We start from the raw sequence: 8,595 nt of genomic DNA, 5'->3' as shown, positions 1-8,595 counted from the left end.
TTTTTTTTTGTTTTCTAATTTCCCCTGTTAAAACCCTGTTGAAAGTTTCATGATTTTTTCAGAAAAGTTGAAATATTTTTGTTTAGTAACTGTACAAATCACTGATTTTTTTAAGGCCATGTGAATTTTTTTTTTTGCAGATCCTTACTTAAACATTGATGCTGGGACCATGTCACCTATTGAGCATGGTGAAGTTTACGTCTTGGACGATGGTGGCGAGGTATAGAGACCTTTTCACCAATATTGCTCTGTTTCTTTTATAAAATAACTGTTATCCGATTAGGTCAAGAACCAATTTTTTTAAAAAACTGATTTTTTATGTGTGTGTTGTTAATAAAAAGGTTGATCTTGATCTTGGGAACTATGAGAGGTTCATGGATATTAAGCTGACACGTGAAAACAACATAACTACCGGAAAAGTTTACAAGGTTTTGTGTCTTTGTTGAAGTTATGAAAATACTAAAAATTTTGGAATGTTTGATTTTGAACTTTGTGAAACGAAGTTTACACGTTTGAAATTTGTGAACAGCATGTGCTTGAGAAAGAGAGGAGAGGAGATTATCTTGGGAAGACTGTTCAGGTAACTGTTCAGGACAAGATTGATATACGTAGACCATGTGTTTGATGAAATTCCCCTGGAATAGAGAGAGAGAGAGTGAGAGATGAAGTTTTATTAAGATTCCTTTTTGGGGTTATGTAGGTTGTTCCTCATATCACTGATGCTATTCAAGATTGGATTGAGCGTGCAGCTAGTATTCCAGTTGATGGACAGTCAGGTCCAGCTGATGTTTGTGTCATTGAACTTGGAGGCACAATTGGTATTTTTTTCAGTAGAGACTTCTATTTACTCAGTGTCAGGTTTTGTTCTGTTTTTTTTTTGTAACAATATGGAGATACTCTTTGAATTTTGTAGGAGATATAGAGTCCATGCCTTTTATCGAAGCCCTTGGGCAGTTCTCCTATCGCGTGGGTAAGAGATGGTTTGTGTGTGTATGTGTTCATTGAGACTACAAGTTTAATGTCAAAGTCTAATGATGATGTTTTATTTATTTATCAGGATCTGAAAACTTTTGCTTGATCCATGTCAGTCTTGTGCCTGTACTGAATGTTGTTGGTGAACAGGCAAGTTTCTTGGCTTTTGAAGTTTTTGTTTAATCTGTTTGGAGTTGTCGTCCTAACAATATCTAATTGCTTACAGAAGACTAAACCAACACAACACAGCGTTCGAGACTTGAGAGGTCTTGGCTTGAGCCCTCATATCTTGGCTTGCCGAAGCACACAGGTTTCATCCTTGCAATTTTTGTTGTATTTGATAACGTTTCTTCTTCTATCTCGGTTCTAAGTTCTTATATTGAACTTGATTTTGTAGCCACTTGAAGATAATGTGAAGGCTAAACTCTCTCAGTTTTGCCATGTCCCGGTATGTATTATTTGCAAAACAAGACTTCATCTTTCTCTTTGTACATATAAACATTGTTAATAACTTATACTTCATTTGCAGATGGAAAACGTTGTCACTCTCTACGATTGTCCCAACATCTGGCACATTCCATTGCTTCTCAAAGTGAGTAACTTGCTTATCCACTAGAGTTCCAGTAAACATTTCTCATCACCAATGTCTTTACATCTTAATTTGTTTGAGCAGGAACAAAAGGCACACGAGGCAATTTTGCGTGTCTTGAACCTTAAAGGGTCAGTCTCGCTTACTCATATTGTCAAAAAGATTGCTTCATTCATTTAAATCCTGAATCTTGTGGGAGTCATTGTGTGATATTTTCATATACAGAGTTGCAAAGGAGCCTGCATTAGAGGAATGGTCTTTGATGGCTAAAATGACTGACAAGTTGCACGTTCCGGTGTGTTTCTGGTTCTACCATGACATTTCAGGCTTAGTTTTTATCACTGGTTGTCAGCTGGTGACTGACTTCATTATGTTTTGAAATTTTTAGGTAAGAATTGCTGTGGTTGGGAAATACACTGAGCTCTTGGATTCATATCTTTCCATTCACAAGGTACACCTTTGCAGGATATATCTATCCTACAAAACTAAGCTTCTATGATCAAACTCCTCACAAGCCATCGTCTATAATATCTCATTTTGTCAACAATTGTGATTCGATTGTGGTTTTTGATGATCAGGCTCTCTTGCACGCTTCTGTGGCTAGGCGCAAGAAACTTGTCATTGATTGGATTTCAGCTGGTGATCTTGAACAAGGTGTTAAAAAGGAGGTATATTTACACTTTACACTAAGCTCTATCACTTAGAAAAATTATGAAACCTAAGAAACTGAAGCAAAATGATTCCTATCTGCAGAATCCGGATGCATATAAGGCCGCCTGGAAGTTACTCAAGGTCTGATCATACTTTCGTTTCCATCAAATAAATCCTGATTTCTTGTGCCGAGATGAACTTTCTCTTAATCTGGTCTATGTAATTTGTCTTTCAGGGTGCTGATGGTGTTCTTGTTCCTGGTGGTTTTGGCCATAGAGGTGTAGAAGGAAAGATTCTGGCAGCGAAATATGCCAGAGAAAACAGAGTTCCATACCTTGGTATCTGTCTGGGGATGCAGCTTGCTGTGATCGAGTATGCAAGAACCGTACTCGGTATGCCAGATGCAAACAGCACTGAACTTGATCCCAACACCAAAAACCCTTGTGTTATTTTCATGCCTGAGGTTTGTTCCCTTCCACGTTTTCTGTTTTGAGTTTTTCAATTACTTCACTCTCTTGTTAATTCGGGATTTTCGTGTAATTTTTGTTTGAAGCAGGGGTCTAAAACGCATATGGGAGGCACTATGAGGTTAGGCTCAAGAAGAACTTATTTTCATGCTAAGGACTCCAAATCAGCAAAACTGTAAGCACTAGAGTACTTTTCCACTCTAAAAAGTCTCAACTTGATGCATCATATAGCTTAACCGATATCTTATTTGAATGTTTCAGATATGGGAGCAGAGGTTTTGTTGATGAAAGACACCGCCACAGATATGAGGTACTAAAGCAGCTTTCAGATTATACTAAAAACTTATCTCTTAGACAGTTTAAGCTAAAACAGTATGTTTTCTTACAGGTGAATCCAGCCATGGTTCCACGTTTTGAGAGCTCTGGACTCACATTCACAGGAAAAGACGAGACGGGTCAGCGGATGGAGGTAAAAACCGATAGTTAAACCCCTTACACCACATAAAATTTGTTATCTTCTTGGTTATAATTCCCTACATTTGATTATACAGATCATTGAGCTGCCTAACCATCCATTTTACATCGGAGCTCAGTTCCATCCCGAGTACAAATCAAGACCCGGAAAAGCATCTCCTTTGTTTCTAGGTGAATAGAGTAACAACATAAAATCCAAACTGTTTTCTAGGTTCTGTTTCTTTGTGTACATTTTTTAAAAACCAAACCTTTTCTTGAATTTTTAAAAAATTGCAGGACTAATTGGAGCAGCAAGTGGAGAACTAGACAATGTACTGCAACAAAGCTGCCAAGAAACTGTTGTTCCACGTCCTCTATCCAATGGAAAATTTGAGAGAGTTTATTGGAAAGGCTCACCGAAAAAGCCAGTCAGTGTTGTGTACAGTGTATGTGATGGTGTCTACTCATGAACGTGTCTGCATCAACAGTGACTTCTCTCTGAAAAAGAAAAAAAGAAGCTATTTATCCGGAATTTTTAACATGGATTTCTTCACCTGTGGAGGGAGAGAGAAGGCTCTGATTTTGTACAGTTTGAAGATTGGCTTTTTATGAGATGCTTTTTTTCTTAAGATTATGATGAAGAAGAAGAACACTAAACACATGCAGCATTAGAATATACCTTTGTCTTTTGTAATGGGTAGTATTTATAGAGAGTCATGAGATTGACTCTGTGTTGCTGTGTTTCTTTGGATTCTTATGTAGTAGTATTATTATTCAGTAGCTTTTTGTCTTTGTTCTTGGTTTTTTTTTTTTTTTTGGTTTAAAATTTAAACATTTCCAGAGAAGTACCGATGTTTTTCCGGTAGAGTTTGATTTCTCTGTATGTTTTAATGTAGTATCTCTCTTTTGAATGGTTATAAAACTAGTTATCTCTTTCTTCTCTACTAGCTATTGTCAAGCCTCAAGATTGTGTGACTGAAGCTTCTTCATTTTCAGGGGCTGTATTGTTACAAAAACTAATAACAGTACCTATCTGGACAATTCTTATAAAATTAGGGGTCTGTTTAGAAATATTTTCTTTTAATTTGTTATGGGCCTACTAGGCCTAGGCCCATATTTTAGACGCCCGCGCTTCTTCTGTCGATGGCGCCAATCTGGTGAGTTTGATCGTCACTTTTTGTCTCTCTCTGTCTGTTCCGAATCATTTGGGGTCTGAGTTTCAATATCGTACACCAACTGTTCGATGAAATGTCTTAGAGGAGTTTCGTACTGATTCGTTTACCTCACTAGTTGCGATCCTTCTTCCCGTTATCACGGTATATAATCCAATTGGTGTTAAGGGTTTCGCTATCTTCAATCTTTTCTCTCACCTAGCTCTAGTTTTAGGGTTTTTGTTGAATGTTTAGTATATCGTCTTCTATAAGTAGCGATTTCACATTGTATTTGGGACTTCTTATCTTCTTGGTGTCAGAATCGTAGAAGTTTCGGTTTGCTGAAAAAAGCTTGAAGATACAATTTTGAAGATGAGCTCTTCTTCTACTGTTTGGTGGGAAGGAGCTGAGAAGACACGAGTTCTTATCGCTCCAGGTTCTCTCTTCTACTTGCATCTTTTCTTCTGAGGATTTTGATAATTTATATTCTCCAGTTGAATTATGACTGTGAGATTTTACCTAAAATGACTTAGTTTATGAAATGCCAAAATGGTGTAGGATTAAGATTATGGTTTTGGTTAGTGTTTATCAATGATTGGAAAAGTTAGGTCTGAATTAAAAAAAAAAAAAAAATGAGCATAAGTTTTGTTGTCTAAGCTTACTTTTGAAAGGATGTGCGGACTGACTCAAAGATTATAATCTTTGGTTTGCTATCTCAGTGGAATCCTTCCTTGGCTATGATAGTTGGAAGTCTTTGATGCTTTAGATAACATGATTGCTTTTTCTTATATGTTTCATATGTAAAGATTCAGGTTGTGGTGGAAACAAACCCGGAGAACTATTAAAACTTCGCCATCCAAAATCAGGTAACGGGATGTAGATTATTGACAGGCTTGGTATGTAGTGTTTGTTGGGGAAAATTCAGCAAGTAACATCTTATGTGGTATCTATGTTCATATGGCAGAAAATGGAACATGCTACCTTTTTAGTAATGGGATGCTTCAAGAACTTCAGTGGTTTAAGCAATCATATGGTTCCTGGCTCCTTGGAGATTACATTTCTGAAGGTAATTTCACTGTTGATCTTGATGCTTATTAGGTGTAGATAAAGGCTTACTTCCTAGTAATTTTGATCATAATAATATGCTCTGCAAGCCAGCATCAGTACAAATTCTCCCTTCCCCTAATGTTCATGACTATTTTCTTGTTACAGATGGAAGCTTATATATGGCCACTCCAGTTGATCCTGTTTTCATCTTGTTGCCTATTTTTGACGAAGCAAGAATGAAGGTCACTCTATGCTCCCTGGCTCTTCTCAATTCACTATTATTTCCTGTCTGATTTCCATTTCGTGGAAATGTTAATTGTGTTTATATTTTGTCCATTTGTAGAAAGGTGAAGATCTTGGAAAGTTCAGGCAACTGGATGAGATTTTATTTGTGGAAGGATATCCTGGATATCAACAACTTTTGCCTGTTGCAGAGAAGTGTATGGACATTGTTTGTCAAACTCAAGGTAAATTGCTGCTCTCTGGTTTTTGAAAACATACGTGCACTCTTGTAGAACCTTTTAATTTTTCTTATATACATTTAATATTAATGTTTCTCATCACCCTTGGAGAACTTGGTGATCTATAGTTGTTTAATTTCCTCATTCCTCTTTCATCTCTTCTTGCAGAGGTTGGATCTATGAAATTCTATCGGCTTGATAACTCGAAAGTTTTAGCTTGGTTAAGTTGTAAGGTATGCTCTTGTCACAACATGATGTATTGCAGCCTTTTCAACGATCCAGTTGAAATTTCCTTGATACCATTTGAGAGTGTTACATGTGTCTGATTACGTTTCACAACCCCCATATGGTTCAGGAATGAGCCATGTTTGTTGCTTATATGTCTTTTTGAATATTTTTTATTTGGTGAAAATTCTGAATTTTCTTCTTCTAGAGAAAGATGAGTTTAATGCTGCACTCTTAATCGGTTTTGTTTCACATCCTATAATTCTTGGAAAGAGAACGCAGGTTACCGCGTCTCTGTTTTATTTAGATCCTTAACTTGGATGCACTTTAATGAACGCAGGCGTACTGTTTAAAGAGGACACTACCAGAATTGGACAAGAACTATGCAGCTCAAGATGAGAAACAAACATGTAAGTTGTAGAATATAACCTTTTTACTTTGTGGAGGTGTTGGTGTATGCCCTTTCTTCAAGTTGACCCTTCAAAAGGTGGTGTAATGTGGGTTTTCACTGATATTACCTTTAATTTGTACAGTGGTAGATGCAGTTTCAATTGTGGGAGAGTACCTGAAGACAGAGCCTTGGTTGAAGCTTCTCTATGACCATCTTGGGTACTTTTAAAAATCAAAATCTGAAATCATCAATCACTCAGCAAAAGAGAATCATAACTCCTTACAAAAGCTTTCATTGTGCATGGTTTCTTTTTCAGGCTGGAGTTTGTTGACCCGACAATGAAAGAAACAAATATGGAGAACCTTTCAACTGCAAATGAGATAACACGGCACCCTCAAATTCATTACAGGTGTGTGTATGTAAAATCTGTAGACAAAAGCTCTAAATTCCATATATTTTGTGTTCCTTGTTATTTTAGTTATCAATTCTACTTGTTACATTTCTTACGAGAAAGCAAAAAAGAAACCTGGAAAACAGACAAAGCAAGCAAAGGTAGAGACTGGATCAAAGAACATAAGGGATATGTTTTCAAGGGCTTGTAAGAAAAAATGCTGAATGAGTGAATGTTATAAAACCAGTTACAGTAGCCAACTCTTTATGATTGTATTTTTGCCAACTCTTTATGGTTATTTTTTTAGCTATCAGATGATATTTGCTTAGCTAGCAACATCTAAAACAAAGACCAACTCACAAATGTTTCTTCTATATTGCTAACCAATGTTGTGAGAATACATGGAAACCCATTGTATACTCGAGATCATAACAATTACAACAATATGTTTGGTCTCCACTGTTATATAATTGAGGATCATTTTGAATTTTGAACCGCATAATCACCCATTTACGAGGTTCAGTTCCGGGAACTGCTGGCGTTAAGGCTCTTGAAGAGCTCCGGTAGATGGGCATTGGTGAGTTTGGTCCTCTTGCTGATCTCTTGTTTCTTCTTCTTCTTATCCTTCGATTTATTTGATATGCCATGGATCTGTGCAGCAGCTCTCCTCTCCGCAGTGTTTGTCGCCGGCTTCAAACCGATCTTCAGCAGCTCCTTCTCCACGTCGAGCATGTCGTTCGGGATATCTATGTCACGGAACAGAGATTTGAATTCGTCATCAACAGCAATCTCACACTTGAAATCATTTGGGTACGCAATGTCCTCTTGTGAATTTGATATCAAAAAGATGTCCTTCGATTCACTCAGAGCCTACAAAATACAAGATAATTTAAAAAACTCCCATAAGTTTCTTGGTTTCAAAAAACAACATATATTTTCACCATCTGCTTAGCAAAATACACCAGAGGAACCGGTACGTTGTCTAGTTGATTGTCCAACTAAAAACCTAGGGATTTAAGGCGACCAGTGCATGGAGTTATATTTCCAAAACTCACATCTTATCAATTATAACAATGCATACCTTTAAATCCTCCATAACATTCGGGTAAGCGTCTTTGAGATCAACGACTGCAATCCCATCAAGGTATTTATACACCAACGAACGAAGCTGGCTCTTGTCCTTGACATCGTGCGTAGCCTGTGACAACAAAGCAAAATTGTAAAAACGCAAACCTTTTTTACAAAGAGAAAAACGAGAAGTTAAAAAATCCACTCCTTGAATGAAATGTTTTAGGATATCACCTTGTAAGAGAACCTTCTTCCGTCATAATGTGCTTTAGGATTCTTACTCAAACTATCAAAAACAGCCTTATTGGAATGCATATCAACATGACATCTTTCTTTTATTTGCTCTGGCGTTAAGGCTAGCCTTGTCTGTTCGAGAAAACACTCAAACAAGAGACAAATCAAACTTACGATTATATAAATGATCTCTCACATGAATGGGGGAGACAAACAGAAACACAAACCTCAAAGAGAAGATCAATGACACGCTTGATTTGAGCACCAACAGGAGATTTTTTAATGCTGTTAATATACTGAAGTTGCTCGGTGTTTTTTGAAAACTGGACAGGAGCAGCATCAGGCTTCTTCTGAGTGATTGCAGCAGGAAGAGGCACGGGCTGCCTCGACGAAGTCCCCGATCTTTCTCTTGAAGAAGCGATGCTCGAAAGCGTAGATTGACATTTCTCTTGCTGTTTGTTGAACTTATTTAGCTGCTCCTTTAGAGCCATCTGA

At 37.2% G+C, this 8,595-nt stretch overlaps 3 protein-coding genes across 9 annotated transcripts in view; 2 read left to right on the top strand and 1 right to left on the bottom strand.

Moving 5' to 3' along the window:
- On the top strand, positions 1-4,065 carry LOC104723003 (CTP synthase 1). The gene is made up of 20 exons (XM_010441290.2): positions 1-220; positions 342-428; positions 530-580; positions 701-818; positions 914-970; positions 1,058-1,122; positions 1,199-1,282; positions 1,370-1,420; positions 1,502-1,564; positions 1,646-1,692; positions 1,787-1,856; positions 1,950-2,012; positions 2,140-2,229; positions 2,315-2,353; positions 2,448-2,675; positions 2,769-2,854; positions 2,941-2,989; positions 3,068-3,148; positions 3,231-3,324; positions 3,430-4,065. Exons 1-20 carry the CDS (start codon positions 170-172, stop codon positions 3,600-3,602), a joined length of 1,647 nt encoding a protein of 548 aa, XP_010439592.1. The 5' UTR covers positions 1-169; the 3' UTR covers positions 3,603-4,065.
- On the top strand, positions 4,278-7,134 carry LOC104723002 (ribonuclease H2 subunit B). 5 transcript variants are annotated; one of them, XM_019231461.1, is made up of 11 exons: positions 4,286-4,448; positions 4,604-4,719; positions 5,090-5,149; positions 5,248-5,349; positions 5,496-5,572; positions 5,674-5,797; positions 5,960-6,024; positions 6,357-6,426; positions 6,550-6,625; positions 6,724-6,816; positions 6,930-7,134. In XM_019231461.1, the coding sequence occupies exons 2-11, from the start codon at positions 4,656-4,658 to the stop codon at positions 6,961-6,963; spliced, it is 765 nt and encodes a 254-aa protein (XP_019087006.1). In that variant the 5' UTR covers positions 4,286-4,448; positions 4,604-4,655; the 3' UTR covers positions 6,964-7,134. The 5 variants fall into 5 exon arrangements, with proteins under 5 accessions (XP_019087003.1, XP_019087006.1, XP_019087004.1 ...); XM_019231459.1 differs by having other exon boundaries at positions 6,922-7,134; XM_019231460.1 differs by having other exon boundaries at positions 6,915-7,134.
- Positions 7,155-8,595, bottom strand: part of LOC104723001 (transcription initiation factor IIE subunit beta) — a 2,177-nt gene continuing 736 nt past the window's right edge. For 2 of the 3 annotated variants that reach the window (XM_010441287.1, XM_010441288.2), the window contains 4 exons: positions 8,328-8,591; positions 8,101-8,232; positions 7,880-7,996; positions 7,155-7,668 (listed from right to left, as the gene is read on the bottom strand). In XM_010441287.1, coding sequence (XP_010439589.1) covers positions 7,318-7,668; positions 7,880-7,996; positions 8,101-8,232; positions 8,328-8,591 — 864 coding nt within the window. In that variant the 3' untranslated portion in view covers positions 7,155-7,317. The remainder of the gene's footprint in view (positions 7,669-7,879; positions 7,997-8,100; positions 8,233-8,327; positions 8,592-8,595) is intronic. The other variant, XM_019231462.1, reaches the window with a different exon arrangement.

The sequence above is a fragment of the Camelina sativa genome, chromosome 11, assembly GCF_000633955.1.
Source record: "Camelina sativa cultivar DH55 chromosome 11, Cs, whole genome shotgun sequence".
NCBI classification, from domain to species: Eukaryota; Viridiplantae; Streptophyta; class Magnoliopsida; order Brassicales; family Brassicaceae; genus Camelina; species Camelina sativa.
This window is presented reverse-complemented; position numbering and strand designations above follow the sequence as displayed.

What these genes read in the sequence shown, in the direction of transcription:
- LOC104723003 (XM_010441290.2), top strand. Translation starts at nt 170, where the DNA reads ATGTCACCTATTGAGCATGGTGAAGTTTACGTCTTGGACGATGGTGGC. An exon ending in GCAGTTCTCCTATCGCGTGG is followed by an intron (nt 971 to 1,057) that starts GTAAGAGATGGT and finishes TTTATTTATCAG; the next exon opens with GATCTGAAAACTTTTGCTTG. An exon ending in GTGTTATTTTCATGCCTGAG is followed by an intron (nt 2,676 to 2,768) that starts GTTTGTTCCCTT and finishes TGTTTGAAGCAG; the next exon opens with GGGTCTAAAACGCATATGGG.
- LOC104723002 (XM_019231457.1), top strand. Translation starts at nt 4,656, where the DNA reads ATGAGCTCTTCTTCTACTGTTTGGTGGGAAGGAGCTGAGAAGACACGA. An exon ending in CATTGTTTGTCAAACTCAAG is followed by an intron (nt 5,798 to 5,959) that starts GTAAATTGCTGC and finishes CTCTTCTTGCAG; the next exon opens with AGGTTGGATCTATGAAATTC. An exon ending in TAGCTTGGTTAAGTTGTAAG is followed by an intron (nt 6,025 to 6,356) that starts GTATGCTCTTGT and finishes TAATGAACGCAG; the next exon opens with GCGTACTGTTTAAAGAGGAC.